This window comes from Quercus lobata, chromosome 10 (assembly GCF_001633185.2).
Source record: "Quercus lobata isolate SW786 chromosome 10, ValleyOak3.0 Primary Assembly, whole genome shotgun sequence".
Taxonomy (NCBI): Eukaryota; Viridiplantae; Streptophyta; class Magnoliopsida; order Fagales; family Fagaceae; genus Quercus; species Quercus lobata.
In genome coordinates this window covers 32,431,192-32,447,838 of record NC_044913.1, presented here as the reverse complement: position 1 = coordinate 32,447,838, position 16,647 = coordinate 32,431,192, and the positions used below count along the sequence as shown (strand labels likewise).

General features: G+C 36.4%; 2 protein-coding genes across 2 annotated transcripts; both read right to left on the bottom strand.

Moving 5' to 3' along the window:
- Window positions 1–1,589: 1,589 nt before the first annotated feature.
- LOC115963065 (protein argonaute 1) lies at window positions 1,590–9,185 on the bottom strand. Its single transcript, XM_031081952.1, has 22 exons — window positions 9,011–9,185; window positions 7,067–7,761; window positions 6,769–6,977; window positions 6,521–6,670; window positions 6,292–6,425; window positions 6,062–6,171; window positions 5,794–5,900; window positions 5,554–5,692; window positions 5,319–5,435; window positions 4,983–5,090; window positions 4,806–4,877; window positions 4,243–4,365; window positions 3,989–4,154; window positions 3,599–3,858; window positions 3,351–3,493; window positions 3,110–3,172; window positions 2,968–3,031; window positions 2,724–2,859; window positions 2,561–2,634; window positions 2,372–2,466; window positions 2,196–2,227; window positions 1,590–1,993 (listed from the first exon to the last, which is right to left on the bottom strand). Exons 2-22 carry the CDS (start codon window positions 7,751–7,753, stop codon window positions 1,776–1,778), a joined length of 3,207 nt encoding a protein of 1,068 aa, XP_030937812.1. The 5' UTR covers window positions 7,754–7,761; window positions 9,011–9,185; the 3' UTR covers window positions 1,590–1,775.
- A 4,111-nt stretch (window positions 9,186–13,296) lies between these two features.
- On the bottom strand, window positions 13,297–15,868 carry LOC115964647. Its single transcript, XM_031083914.1, has 5 exons — window positions 15,688–15,868; window positions 14,911–15,540; window positions 14,193–14,802; window positions 13,712–13,837; window positions 13,297–13,615 (listed from the first exon to the last, which is right to left on the bottom strand). The coding sequence occupies exons 1-5, from the start codon at window positions 15,866–15,868 to the stop codon at window positions 13,297–13,299; spliced, it is 1,866 nt and encodes a 621-aa protein (XP_030939774.1).
- Between the last annotated feature and the right edge of the window lie 779 nt (window positions 15,869–16,647).

Here is a 16,647-nt window from a genome sequence, read left to right as displayed (position 1 = left end):
GACTCTCTCTCCTCTGTTTCTTTCTCTCTCTCGGTGACATTGGGCTTTGGTTTCGAGTCTCACTCTCTCTCTCTCTCAGTGGCGTTGGGCTTTGGTTTTGGGGCTGGGGCTTGTACTGGTGAAGGGCGGCATGGTGTGGTGGCTTGGGTTTAAATCGGGTTGCATGAGTGTGTGGCGGCAATTTCGATGGGTTTAAATCAGTGGCTTTCTAGGTGGGCGTGGGTGGTGGCTTGGGTTGATCGATGTTGCCGCTAGGTTTTTGATCAATGCTAGCTTGGGTTGATCGATGGTTATGGGTTGCTACTGTTGTAGTGTCTTCTATGGTTTCGTGGGTTTGATTGATGTTGTTGCCACTATTGTTGCAACCTCCGTTGCTACTGCTATTGCCGCCGTCGCTTAACTCTAACTCCTAAATTGAAGCCTGATCCTCTTGTTCATCTAATTCTCCATTTTTTTTCCACAAAAGGTTTCTTTTTCTTGTCTTTTATTATTATTTTTTGTTGTTTTGGGTTTAGACCTGAGCTGCTAACATTTTTTTGGTGTGATTTTCATTGTAAGATGTTTGATTGTGAACTGTGGAGTGTGTTAATGTGATTCGCATCATATGTGATTTTTTTTATGTGGGTATTCCTAAAAACTTAGGATTTTGTAGTCTCAATGATGGTGGTAGTGGTGGTGGTTGGCTTTTGGTAGTTGGGCTGAGTTTCAGTGGTAGGTAGTTGCTGACTTTGGCGGGTTGCTAGTAGAAGTGGTGATTGCTGACCGTGTGCTTGATGCACAGAGATAGAGAGTACAAGAGAGAGGAGTTGTTTCCTTTTTAATATATTATTTGTTAGGATAATTTATATTATTTTAATAAGTTATACCTAAATATAAAAATGTGCTTGATGCACAGAGATAGAGAGTACAAGAGAGAGTTGTTTCCTTTTTAATATATTATTTGTTAGGATAATTTATATTATTTTACTAAGTTATACCTAAATATAAAAATTAAGATGTAGAGCGACTTAGTATAAAAATTCAAGTTATATTTAAAATAAGATAGTAAAATAAATAAAGTAAACTTTTAGGATGTAAAATATAATTTTTTTTTGCATTCCCAGTTACTAATGCTCTTACTGTTTGTAACCGTTTTGTCTTTTATTGGCATTAAAAAAAAATAAATAAATAAAAAAAAGAGTTAACATTCATTATGGTCCATATCATTAAGACAATCAAAATAATTCTTCAAAATATTGAAATATTTCCTCCTCGTTTTCCTACGGGAACACTCTTTTTACTTTGCAAAAGAGTATTATAGCACACCAATAGCACCCATTGAACCCGAGCTCACACCATGACCATAAAACACTTCGAAATTCACCCAGTTAACGAAACCCATAAACCGGATAAATTTGCGAAGCACAATCACATAATTGCTTTTTCCCGCACATCTCACCTTTGTACTCGCAATCACATAATTGCGAAGCACAAACCCAACTTTTGCACTGCAAGTCTGCAACTATGCTCGCTCACAACTCACTAGTAACCAGCCTGCACCTAATCTGACGAATACTATCACTAGTCACTACATATACTTGGGGCAGTAATGCATGGAACAGGAGCCCCATAGATGATGATAAAAACATACATGAAAACAGATCTCACGGACAGTCAATAGTGAAAGACAATAAAATCCATCAGGGTAAATTAACAAACTGCAGTCCCAACTTTCACATAGACAAGTTTAATAAAAAGCGTTAGTTAATCTTCCACTAGGAAGGGAACCAGCTAGCCTAACAGTAGAACATAACCCTCTTAACATTCTCTTTAAGTGCAGGTAGGGGTCTCACAGCGGCATTAGCACCTGGTGGACGGGTGCTTCGTGGACCTGCTCCGCCCATGCCACGTCCAGCAGCAGCACCACTTGTCATTGAACCACTATCTGACGTCTCTGGCTCCATATAGAACCGAGCTCGGAAAGCAGCAAGATGGGCATAGTATGCAGGGGGCACTGCCAAATTAAGACCCAATCAATAAATGGACAGTATACAGAAAGAAAAAAAAAAGTACCAAAAAAATAAACCAATAATCAACAGCAAAGGATAGTCATGAGTGTGAATGTGTGAGCAAATTTGCAATACATATGCCTGTGTCTGTCTGTGTGGCCGTGTGCGTGCATGTGCGTGAGAGAGAGAGAGAGAGAGAGAGCTCACCAATAGAAACAGAACGTGTACACCTTGCATATCTGGAAAGAAAGGGAAAAAAAACCATATAAAACAATAAAAAATAACCATGAAGATGGTGGAAGGTAACTCCTTTTGAGAGAACAAAAAGGAAAACAAAGAAGTCCACTGATATTAAAAGTTAAAACAACTTTCAAGGAACTTACGTGTAGCAAAGATTATTTGTAAGGGACTGCAGCCCATCAGCTGTAAACTTGTTCTCATCCCAGAGCACATGATAATGAGCTGGACGACTTGTACCCTGTTTGAAATGTTGTGTATCAGAATTACAATCCTCATCAGCAAACAACATAAGTAAGTCAATATGGCAACAAAAGAATATATTAGAGTGTAACCTGAATTCCAGCATGAGAACAAAGATAGAAATCAAATTCAGTTGGGTGACAAATCTTGGAGTCTACAACGGTACCTGTAAAATTCCAAAAGAGCTCTATATCAGTAAAATGGAATCATAGCAACATATAATAAAAAATTTCCAAATTCAACCAAGTTAGTTACCAGGCAATATGTTTCCACTCTTATCAACTGCGTTGCGGTCATGATGGTTGTTTGCAAACAACCTAGTGTGATGGCGTTTTTGAACCACTACAAACGTCACAGGTGGTTGATAGTTTGGCTCCAAAGAAGCACATGCCTAGAAATAAGTCGGACAGCGAAGATGAAATAAGCATGGCCCAAAGATTTCTAACTTCGACATAAAGAAGCAACCAAAAAACAGTGAAAATAGAAGACCAAAAAGTACCTTGCGAATAGCATCTAGCTCATACAGCAAAACTTGATAAAACTGGCCTTCACTCACACCATCCCTGCAAATAATAGACTTTTTTTAGATTTCAATAAAAAGAATCTAGGAATAACAAAGAGACAAGAAAATATGACAAGACCTGTAAAATATGATTCGCTTTGGTTTCTGCCCAGTTGCTCTCCGAAAAGATATGAGTAGTTCCCTGTAAAAAATCGATAAACAAATAAAACTCAGACCTATACACCATAAAAGCTCCTTTGAGAAATTAAAATAAAACAGATATGGACAAAATCCTGTCCATCTAGCAGGATCCTACTACCCCGCCATGGTTTCAACCACCTATAGTCAAAACGGAGAGAGAGAGAGAGGCTCAAACATACTTAATCATTCCACCAGAAACTGTCCCCCGAACAGGATCTTGCCATGTCTTGAACAGATCTTGGATCAGCTCTTGTCGATGGGCTTGTGCACAAACCAAACCAGCATACTTCGTGACTTCTGGCCAATCTTGAGAAGCCACAACCTGAGTTTCAAAGACATCATTGTATGTTAAGAGTTAAAAGCAGACAGTAGGGAAGATCAAAATACAAAAGCATAAACCAGACAATAATAAACTGAATTAACATACAGCTGCAATTGATGGGCTCGAATCCTCTCCCGGATGAGGATGGGTTACATCAGCACCAAAAATTATAGTAGGCCGGTCACTGACTAAAGGTATACGCCTTGACAGAGCATCGACGAGGACAGTATTCCTGCCCCCCACCTTGACATTAATCTTAAGTGCCACATTTGCCAAATATTGTTTACTCATTCTAAATACATGCTTTGTCAAGCAGCACTGCGAAACAAGTCCAAGATCTGTCTCACAAATCCGTTTCAAATCACCTGCACAAATTTAAAACAACATAGAGGGACCACAAGACACAATCAGTTTCCAGAGAAGCAAATAAGGCTCTTTTTTTTTCTCTGAATAAGAATAAGCGAATGTGATTCATGGATTAGTAAAGTTTCCAACCATAAAGAGAGCCGTTGTTATCTGGCAAAATAACAATAAGCAGATCAAGCTCCTTTCCCTGAGGCTGGACTTTAGTCATGGCATCATGGTAACGAGTTTTCAGGACTCTCTCCACTTGATCAGGACGAGCACTCAATGGTGGAAGCACAGGTTCAGGATTAAATGCCTAGATACACATCATATTCAAAAGTTAACGGGACCAAACCATATAACATGCGTTTATATTGATAAAGACAGGTCCCTCAGCACCATACCATGCCAGAAATGTAACACATTTGTGCAAGTTCATAGCAAAACCCACGGGCTACACTATCTTGCACATTCCTCGAAAAATTAATGCAGATCCAGTTGTTAACTGTTCCTCCATTGACCATTTTCTGCAATAAAAAAGATAACATAGAAAAAACATACTAAGACATCAATATGTCAATCATCTGACATGATAAAAAGTAAAAACTCCAATAAAAGAACACAAATGTATAGCCAAAGCATTTATTTATGTGCACGCACATACACACACCCCCATGCACTCCCAAGCAATAAATAGATATGCATAATGTTTTTATTAGATACAGTAAAATAATAATCAAAGCCTCATGCACAACACTATATCTATACCAAATCACTCAATACAAAAGAATCCCTAAACCATTACAAAATATAATTCAAATGCAAAATATCCCCAAAGCGAATCAAACCCACTTGCACTGGCATAATCTCACGTCTAATCAATATACATTTGAACAAGACCTCATCATTGGCATATTGCATCAAGGAATTTTAAAATGCAGGAAGATAATTACAGTGCTAGAGATACCTTATTCATCATGTTCCATTGTCCAACTTGGGGCAAGCAATCCTTTTCTCTGCCTGTATCATGGTACTTCAACTGTACAATGCAATGGACACATCCAGTATGACAATATTGAAGCTCATTTGAAGCTTTAGGGAAAATATTGGAAAACTAACAGTATAGGAAATACAGATATAATACCCATGGTGCAGGAAGGATGCGAGCTTCAACTGAAGCAAGCCTCTCACTGATTTTGATTCCAAACTCCTTTGCATAAGGGTCATTATGGTAAGCATTGTGTTCAACAGTCTGAAAGGTCACAACATTAAAACATTGAGAAAACAAGCGATACACAAGCTTACAGCACATCAAAAGCTCTTACACTGCTTAAACGTAACATTGCGTACTTTGGTGATCTAAGCATTTCAAAACCAACAAAAACATTCAATAACAAGAAATGAAAATCATACAAAAGATTACCAAGAAAAAAATGCACACTCGTAACATAAACAACCCACAATTTCCACATTAACCAACCTGCATTATATCACGCTCTCTCTCTTGAGGACGCTGGCATGTCACCTTCAACAAAGCAGTAATCTGTCTCTCATTTAATCTCTTGGAGTACCTCTGACCCTCAACAATCTTGCAAACCTGATGACCAACAGCAACTTATTAGCATCCGCATCCATACAGTATCGGTAATAGCTATCCATATGAACTGCATATATCCATTCCATACAAGAATTGACACTAATAATTATGAATTTACCTCCATAGGCAAATAATTTGGCCTCTGTTGATTCCCCACTTGCAGACAAGGCCATTGCGTATGTTGAATGGAAAAACCATAAGTTTCGTAGAAGTACTCAACTACAGATTTCATCGTACCCCTTTCATCAACAGGAAAACTATAGCAATAAACAAACAATGTCAGATAAGCAAGTTTATATTAGAAAAACAATCAAACAGGATAGGTGGAGGGAAGACAACATAAGATACTTATACGCACGTCAGCTCTCGTGTTGCCTGTGAAGTTAAACCAGATATACGGTACTTCCTGCGCATATTTCCACGGTGAGTAACCTCCACTTTGACTCCTCGCAGAGCCTTTTTGATCTGTTCAAATAAGAGTAAAGCAATGATCAAGAGGCATCAGAACATAACTTGAACAGTAAAGTTCACCATTCAAAAACCACAACATCCAGAATGCTTGTTGCTTGAAAGTCCACCAAGGATGCATAACAATCTCAAGACTAAAGCAACAAACAAAATCTAACCTTCACACGATCAGCATCAGACAAAGGTCGGGAGGTGACATCCCTATTCAGCAGCTGTGTCACAAATTCAATTACTGGCAATGGCTCAATGAAAGCAGTAGAAGACATATCTGCAACATTGATAAAATTGTCACCATAACAGGAAAACAAATTCTTAAGAGCCTATAAACCGAAGGAAACAATTATAACAAAACACAGATGAAAAGGTGCTAGTAAAAGACATTACATACCAATATTCAGAGACAATCCCATTTGAGTTGGACGAATACTTTGATAGAAACCACGCCAACTCTCCAAACCCTCACCCAATGGCTGCCTCCTTCCAAGATCAGGTGAATAAAATGAACGACCCACAGGACAGTACCTATGATCAATCACATAATATTATAACTCCAACAATTCAAAAACTTAAGATGTGCTAAAAATGTTATATTCAAAGGTGAAACTCATATTTATTACCTAGTAGTGGGCAATTCACGCAGGACTATATCAAGAACTTGAAGGGCTTCCTGGGGAGCATCAGCTTGCCTACCCTGCAAAAAGAGTCCTAAATGGTGCAGGTCCGCACGTGCAGCCAGTTTTATCACAACTTTAAATTCTCTTTCTCTCCTGCAGCAACAAAATGACCATTATAAGAAATTACAAAAGAAAGAAAATGAAACTATTAGAAGGGGAGGAGGAAGGAAGGATAACACTCAAATATGAACCTCTGTCCGCCCGATCCATCATCTTCATCAATGAGTGGGATTTTAAACTCCTTTGATAGAAAAGGGAGTGGCCCAGCAGTATATAGACTCTTTCGCCCATCATAGGCAGGAAGCCTCTTTCCAAGATGTGTCTCCTTATATAATTTCACCAATTGTTCCATTACCGCCCGGTTGACTCCTCGTGATGTCACCTCTGGTGTGATAGAAACCTAACATGCATTAAGAACATATATCAACTCAACTGAACGGAGAAAACACAATATCACAAACAAATGGAGTAAATGGTGAGAGGCCTCACATCATACTGGTGCAGATCTTTGTCTGGTAACTCTGCAAAGAAGTGGTTAGCCTTAACCATACATTTTGTTCCAGTGCTACCCTTGCCAGGCCGAAGGGGGAACCTCACTGATTTACTAGATGGTGGCACAGGTTGAATAGGCTGGGCAGGAGCAGAAACTTCTTCAATTGTTAGTGTACTTAAAGATGAGACCACTTGAGATGACTCAGGCAGTTGGGAAGATGAACTAGCCTCAGATGGCAGCGTGGACTGAGGCGGAATCACCCCAGGCTGATGTGGAACCTGGGTTGCTTGGTGCAGTTCGGGAACTTGTGGTCTGGATGGGCCGCCAGAAGAAGGTCCTATGCCACGGCCATTGTGGCCACCACCACCGTACCCTCCACGACTACCTTGCTGGGGTGGCCCTCCCCTTCCCCTGCCTTGATATTCAGGGGGCCCACCATACTGCTGCTGAGGTGGCATTCCACGACCACCACGACCCCCACCATAACCTCCTCGACCTCCTTGAGGGCCCCAACCTCTACCCCCTTGGTATCCTCCTCCTCCCTGCTGCTGTTGCTGGGGTGGAGCACTTCTTTCAGCTGGGCGTTGTTGGGAACCCCGACCACTACTAGCTCCACTGCTTTCCTGTTGAGACTCAGAGCTTTCACCCCCACTAGGAAGCTCGGTTCGTCTCTTCCTCACCATGATGATGTCTGCACACCGAAAACCATAATACATTAGCACTGGCACAACAGTAACATATAACACAACCATCAACACAAAACCATTGCGAGAGCGGAGGAATCGGAGAGAAAACACACAACGAAATCTACAATAGAAAGCTAGTAAACAATAATAATGCAAAAAAGAAATATCGCGATCCCGTTCACCTATATCCGAGCCCACAAAACACGAATTAATCCAATTGTCTACTGTGTTAACACTATTGACTATGTAGTACTAACTAATATAATGAATTCCCTTCAACCAAAAAAAAAAAAAAAAAAAAAACAAGAATCAACACAGTACCCATTCAATTATTATCCATATACAAATGCCGCCTACTGTGATCATTCAAACCATCCAAAAAAGAACCACCATTTTTTTATCACCAAAAAAGAGAGACCAAACCGTTAATAAAAATTAATATAATAGAATACATTCAAATCACCGAAAATGTGCCATTTTCACCAGTAAATATAGAAATTTTTCAAAAAAAAATTTCAACAAGAAAAGGGAAACCTTCCATAATATAAAGAGACCATATACTCTTAAGAAAAATCTAAACATAATCAACCAAAATTTAAAAATAATAATAATAACTCACCAGAAAAATAAAAAGCAAAGTGAAAAAAAATATACATGTGTATATATATGAATATAGTACTATTTAACCAACAAAATCTCTTCATTATTGCAAATACATAACCAAAGAAAAATCCCAGGTAATACACAGTCACATCGTACCCAACAACAACAACAGAAAACGAAGCCCCAAAACCCAAACTCCAACCTCCGAATCAAGTCACAGACCCACAAAATATATCCATTTTTGTGATCCTAAAAAAAAAAAATTAGAGTCCAAAAATATCACATACACATCAAAGATCAAACATTAAAAAAACAAATACATATATATAATATATAGAATCAAAAAGCACAAATATTATTTTCACCTTCTATCATTAATCAAGAAAAAAAAAAAGACGAAAAGACGAACGGTAAAAGCAGATCGGAGTGAAAACGTGGCTAAAATCGCTCAGAACAACAACAAACACAGTCAAATAGGGCAGATCTACAGGCATTACCTATATAAAACCAAATTTAAACGAGAAAAAACAAAATAAACAAATAGTCCTTAAAAAAACAAAGAAATAACTAAGTAGAAAACCTAACATTGATAAGACGAAGAAACATAAAACGTTAACAGAACAGGAGAAACCCTAAAACCACAAATATTACCTCAGAAACCGCAAAACGGAGAAGTAGAGTACCGCTTCGTGTTCCGCTTGAATAAATATATATATATCAGTAAAGAATAAACAAAAGCAAACCTCTCTCTCTGCTTTTCACTTCAGAGAGCGAAGCAGTGATTGTGAGAGATAGAGAGAGAGAGATGAGAAATGGGGAGAGTGAGTCACACTTTACTCTTTTAAATATTTATTAAGGTAAAAATTAAAATTAAAAAAAAAAAAAAAAAAACATTTTTGAAAAATTAATGCTATCCACGGCGAGCCTCACTTCGCTCCTTAAATACTTAAAAATAATATATATAATAATAAAAAAGAGAGTGGGTAGGTCATTAAAAATGACCACTCAGTCCCTACCCTATTATTAGTAGTACTACTATATATTAAGTGTATTTTTAATTTGTAGTAGTAGTAGTAGTAGTACAAGTTACACAATCTCTATTCCTCTCGGTTTTGGGGTTTTGGACGCATCGCACTCTCTAGCAATGGACACCAGGCTCTGAAGGTTGTTTATTTGGAGATGAAATAAAGCTAGTAGAATACTTTGGAGAGAAAATGAGAATGAAATTTTTTTTAAAATGTGTTTGGTAGAGTGAGGAGGAAGGAAAATAAATAGTAGGGTCTAAGTGTTTTTTCTTCAGGCTTACCAAGAAGTTTCCTCCGAAAATGGGAAAAAAACTGAGAGAATAAAATGGGTTGCTTAATAGGCAAAAATGTCTACTTGCAATGCACATGGACAATTTATCCATTTTTTTTCTTCTTCTTCTTCTTCTTTTTTTCTTTTTTTGTGTCTTTGGGTTTGTTTGGGATTCGCTTCTTTTACTAAAACTGAAAATTTTTTGTTGAAAATACTGTAAATAAAAGTAAAAGTTAACTAAAATAATACAGTGAAACCTATGAATAGTACCAAAAAGTATAGTGAAACCTATTAATAGTAGCAAAAATAAGTTAAATAATAAAATATGCCAGCAAAAAATAAGTTATCCAAACGGACACTTCATATGCATGTTGCCTCTTCCTTTTTTCTTTTCTTTTTATTTTCCTTTCCTAGATGTTGCCTTTTTTCTTTTTCTCTTTTTTTTTTTTTTTTTTTTTTTTTTGTGGTTTAACTACACATGATTTTTATTTTTTAATAAATTAGGTGATTGCTTTTTTTGGGGGTCACTTTTTGTTTTAATTGACTATCATTTTTTAATAAGGATATATGAGTAAATTTACACAAACTTACTTTTTTCATCCCTCCACTTTTCCACTCCCAACCAATTAAAAATAAGAGAAATTAAAATTTTTTCTACTCTCCTACTTTTACTTACTCCCATTTTTCCATCCTTCCAGCCAAACAAACCATAAGCATTGAAATTCATCTATTTTAATATAAGAACCTATATTTTTTATTTTATATGCTCACTTTTCAAAACACTCCACATTCAAATAAAAAAAAATAAAAAACAAACTCCACTTCAAATTTTCTATTTTACACTACATTACATTAAAATATCAATTTTCTTGATTTTTTTTTAATTATTACTCTTTCTTCACACATAATAACCACCACCCACCATTTTTCTTCAACCTTGAAATACGTAAATAAAGAATAAAAAACTATATGCAAAGTGAATATTGTAACAATTTTGCAAATTTACACATTTTTTAGCTTGATTGATGTGAGTGATTTTGAGAGTTGAATGTGTAAAACTGATACATTTTTCTATTTTACACTGTTTAATGCAAATGCTCTTAGCATTAGGGGTATACCCCCCCCCCCCCTTAAATTGTTATTTTAGATCCAGATGCACCAAAAATTAAGTTTACCTAGGTTGCTATTACCAAAATTTTTATACAACCTATTGTTTCTATGTTTGTGTACTTACTATATCATATTTTATTATATCAAATTTTATTTTCTCCTCTCTCTCTCTCTCTCTCTCTCAAAACTGCCAGTCACTCTGCCTCTCCTCATGTTGTTAATCTCTCTTCCTTTCCTAATGCCACCAATCTCTCTTCATATCACCATGCCACCGATCTCTCAAACCATTTTGGTAAGATTTTGTGATTGATTTTGGGTGGTTGTGGGTTTGAAACTTGAATTGGTGGCTAAATTTGTGGTAGGTTGCTATTAGGTTTTGGGTGGTGTAGTAGTGCCATGGTCGTGGTGGCTTGGAGGTCGTGGGTCACATGGGTTATGGGTTTTGTGGGTTGCTACTGGGTTATGTAGTGGTCCACTAGTAGTGGCATGGTCGTGGATCGTGGTGGTATAGGGGTTATGGGCTGTGGGCTGTGGGTTTTGGTGGGTGTACGACAATGAATTATGGTAATTATTGCTTTGGTGTAATGGTAGTTGTAGTGGTGGTGTGGAAGAGAGAAATAGATGGTGGCTAGTTTGATATAAGAGAGAGAGAGAGAGAGAGAGAGAGAGAGAGAGAGAGAGAGAGAGAGAGAGAGAGAGAGAGAGAGAGAGAGAGAGAGAGAGAGAGAGATAGAGAAATAATAAAAAAAATGAATAGTACTGATTGTGATTTGAAAAATAAGAATTGGGATGTAGTGTAAGTTGTAAAATAGAATTGTAAAATAAATAAAGTAGGTTTTTATATGTTTGGGTTAAAATGAATTGACCCCTTGCAATTAATTAATTATATCAAATTTCATACAATAGTGTGATAGCACAAACAAATCACCAAATTATCTAAATGCAGCGGAAAATAAATTTGACACAGGTGATTTGTTTACAAATGGGGAAAACCACCGAGGCAAAACCCTACCAAGTGATTTTAAGGTCACTACTTCCAAAAATCCACTATTATCAATCACAAGAGATTACAAGTATAAGAAATCTTACCAAACCCTTTGGCCTATCTCGAAATACCAACCTACAGTTGAACCCTTACCCCAATACTTAATTGGACTTGTATTGTAGCAGCAATCTTTCCCTTGATGCACAAATTCCAGTACATGACTAACCAATGTGCATGGATCTTAGTACGTGACTAACTACAGTAAGTTGAAGAGGTTGTTGGTTGCAAAGTTCTTCAGTTCATCAATAATGAAAATCAGGAAGCTCCTTGGTCACAAAACCCTTGGCGTAAAAACGCAGTAACTTCTTTCAGAGAAAACAAGATACTATGTCACTTCTTGCATGTGACAGCCTTTAAAATAATCCTTATATATGTTTAGGATTGTGAGAAAATAAACCTTATACAAATATACAAACATGGGCCGAAAATCAGATCTGGAATTTCTGATTTCATAAGCTTGATAGAAACAGTTTGTGTCGAGCTTCGACTTTAAATCACAATAGAAGTCTTTTTGTCGAGATTGCTGTCGAGTTTTAATGATTAGCTCTTATTCACTTGTTTCTTGGTTAGATCTTTATGGCTTACATACTTGACTTGAACAACATGTTTCTTGAAGTCTTAAACCCATCCTAGATCTACCCAATTACAAATAAAGTGCATTTTGTCAAAAGATTAGCCAATTACATAAAATATGTCCCTAACAAAATATATATACACACACATAAAAGTTAAAATAATTACTTTAAAAAAAGACAAACTATATTGTAATAGATGATAAATATTCAAATACTCAATCAAAAAATCAATATTCAAGCATACCAAAAATTGAAATTAATAGGATATTATTTTTTAGAAAATGAATAAAAGTAGCATATTTGAATTGATTTTTAGAATCTAAAAAATCACTAGTTTTTCACGATTTAATCATTTTTTTTTTAATGAATCTGATCCATACCAAACTAAAAACTGTGCTTGATTCAACCACTAATTAGGTACAATTTTGATAATTAAACTTTTGGCCCTTAAAATTTGAAAAAGTCTAACGTCACAACTTTTGTTTGATAACTTGTTGAAATAGCCAACTATGAGTGGTGGAAAGCAAAGTTATTAATACCGTTTTGGAGCCCGTTTCGGTTTGCCCAGTGGAACAGAATATTTCGGTACCAGCCGATTTCAGCATACCGTTTCAGGGTGTTTCGGGGTTCCTAAAAAATAATTTATATATATTCTTGTAGAACATAAAATTGTCAATTCTAATAAATAAATAACTAAATATCAAATAATACAAATCATTTAGTCTTAACTCTTAAGTCTTAAACATCAACATAACATCAATTCAACATACACTTAATCTTAAGTCTTAAGTCTTAAACATCAATTCAACATAACATCAATTCAACATACACTTAGTCTTAAGTCTTAAATCTTAAACATCAATATAACATCACACAATAAAAACATTTAAGATTAATTTAACATAATATTCCTACTCCTCCTCATCATCATCCATGAAAAAAGGATCAAACTCATCATCAAAAGAACTCCCATAAGAACTACTAGCACCCATTGGAAGATTTGTCAAGACATGTTCATTGTTGTTGTCATCATCATCATCGTCATCAACATCAATAGTTTCAAGTTCAGCATCCTCTTCCACAGTCACTAGGGTTGCTGGTTCATTAAGGCAATCCCAATTTATGTCATCTGGATTAAGAAGTGTAGGTTCTTCAGCCACCCAATCTCCCATCAAGTCAATGTTATCCAAGCTTATAGGATCCATTGCATACTTATTCCTTTGAATGTTCCTACCAATGAAAATATTAAACATTAATAACATTTTATAAATTATAATTATTTGAAAGTACATTTCATTTACATATGAGTAACGATTATAAATTTACCTTTCTTGAAGCCTCAAATTATAATGGACAAAGACCAAATCATTTACTCGTTTATGTTCCAATCTATTTTTCTTCTTTGAGTGAACATATTCAAATGTGCTCCAATTTCTCTCACAACCAATTGCACTACAACATTGACTTAGCATACGAATGACAAATGATTATAAGTCTGGAGCTCCAAGTCCAAATTGCTCCCACCATGAAACTACAATAATAAATAAAAATGTAAAATAAGCATTGCTCATGTAATCTTACAATAACAACTATAAAGGATAAATAGACATATTGAAAGGAAATACTATTAAATTATTAATGTTTACCTGGATTTAGTCTCTCTCGTTGGCGGATTGCTAGTGATGTGCCAAAGTCACCAATTGATTTTTTGTACTCATCAAGTTGTGAACTTATTTTGTCTTGAATGTCAGGATCGGGAACCAACCTCATTAGAGTGCTTAGCAACCCTCTTTGAACTTCATTTTACCTTTTAAATGAAGGCCTAAAGTATATTGCAGGGTTAAGAAAGCAACTTGATGCATGTAGAGGACTATGAAGTTGTTTGTCCCATCTAGTATCAATAACTCTAACATAATGTCCATACAAAGAAACTTTGTTCTTCAACCTTCTTTTTATTTCCTCTTTTGCTTTATCCATTGCTTCATACAAGTACCCCATAGCAGGTTTCTCATCCCCATCAACAAGACGAAGTACTCTAACTAAAGGCTCACTAACTTTCACTATGTGCTTGCATTGAAACCAAAACGCATAATCTTCCAAAACAATTTTACTTATCTCCTTCCCAACGGCAGTCTTAGCATGGGGGCATGAAAGCCATTTATCACAAGTGAACATTTGTCTAAGCTCTTTTTTGAACCTTAGCATGCTTTGTAGACTTAAGAAGTTAGTGGCAAACCTTGTAATTGCAGGACGACATAACTCCCTTCCATTTGTAAAATCTTGCCTCATCAAGTCTAAAACAACTCCATGGTTGTAAATGAACTTTGTTATCTTTTTTGCCTTCTTAATTACTTCATCAATAAGAGGGTACCACCTAGGATTAGCAATATTCTCCAACATCAAGTCTATGCAATGAGCTGCACAAGGAGACCAAAACAAAGTACCATACTTCTACTGTAATTTTTTTCCAACTTTTTTATAGGCAGAAGCATTATCTGTAATCAATTGCACAATATATTCCACACCAATTTCTTGAACAACAGAATCAAATATATTAAACAAAGTTTCAGCACCCTTTGTAAGGCCTGAAGTGTCAATAGATTTCAAGAACATGGCTTCCCTTGGACAATACACCAAAAAATTCATTATTGGTTGTTGCTTTTGATATGTCCACCCATCAGACATCAGTGAACAGCCATATACTTTCCAATCATTTTTTATATCTAACAAAAAATCATTAACTTCATGGACAACATTTTTCAAAAGGGGTCCCCTCAACTCATAAAAAGAAGGCCCCTTAAACCCCGGCCCAATAGCAGCAATGGAATCAATCATAGGTTGATAATAAGGTGACTGAGATGCATAAAAGAGTACATTAGAATGATACCACCATCTTGCCACATTCATTTTTGCATTATCAATCATTGCTTTTGTAGCCAAAGTACTTCTTATAGAGGGTTGAGCACCGGGGGTTGTTCTAGGAGCAAAATAACTCTTAATTTTCTTCTTTCCTCTTACTTGACTCATATCATTGTCAACATCCTTTCCCCTAGATTTTCGTTTACCTAATGTTTGAGGGGGACTCTTTTCAACAACCCTAACCTCATCATCCTCCTCCTCCTCCTCCTCATCAACATCATATGGGTTCCCAATTTCTAATTAAATCCTCTTTTTAGTTTGTTTAGATTTTTTCAAGTCTTCAATCATTTGTTTCATTTGAAACCTAATATCAGATGAAACCTTTTTACATGGTTCAACTTGACCCCTAATCCCAGCAAGATGATACTTAAGTCTAGTAATACCACCCCCTTTAATCAACTTATTACAATGCAAACATATAGTGTTATTTTTTGCATTAGGCACTGCACGAGCATGAGCCCATGCGGGATCATCTAATCTTGCAGGGGCAGAGGCCACAGAAGCAGAGGAAGCACCTGCACGGGCATGAGCCCATGCAGGATCCCCTGAACTATGATGAGCCATAATTTACTGTTCAATGAAATGAAATGAAATTCAATCAAATGCATGAACAGCCATATATAGTTAATGAACAAACAAATCAAGTTAAGAAAAAAACTAAACACGGTTTGGCTGAAGCTTGAATCCGAGAAAGTGACAGTAAAATTTATGCAGTTTACCCAATTTGTTCAATCACATAACTTAACAAACAAATCACATATCTAATATCTTAGTAAGTTCTTAAATCTTAACCACAAAACAAATCATAAGAAAAAAAAATAATGATTTGGCTGAACTGAAGCTTGAATCCGAGAGAGTGAGAGTAATATTTCTCATCCCCAATTTGTTCAATCACATATCTTAACAAACAAATCACATATCTAATATTTTATTAACTTCTTAAATCTTAACCACAAAGCAAATCATAAGACAAAAAAAATGATTTGGCTGAACTGAAGCTTGAATCCGAGAGAGTGAGAGTAGAGAAAGAATACCTTGGTTGTTCAATCCGAGAGAGTGAGACTGTGAGAGAGTCAGAGACAGATGAGTATGAGAGAGTCGAGTGATTGAGAGAGCAGAGCAACGGCAGTGAGCACGAGCACGACGGCAGTGGGACGAGAACGACGGCAATGAGTGAGGGATATGAGAGTGAAAGTGAGAGTGAAAGAATGAAAGAAAAAGGGTCTGAGTTAGGTCTTTTAGTCAAGTCCAAAATGGTGTCATTTGGACGTTACTGTCTTTTTTTTTTTTTAACTCAGAATCCCGTACCGGCCGAAATTTTCGTACCGGCTAAAATTGGCCGG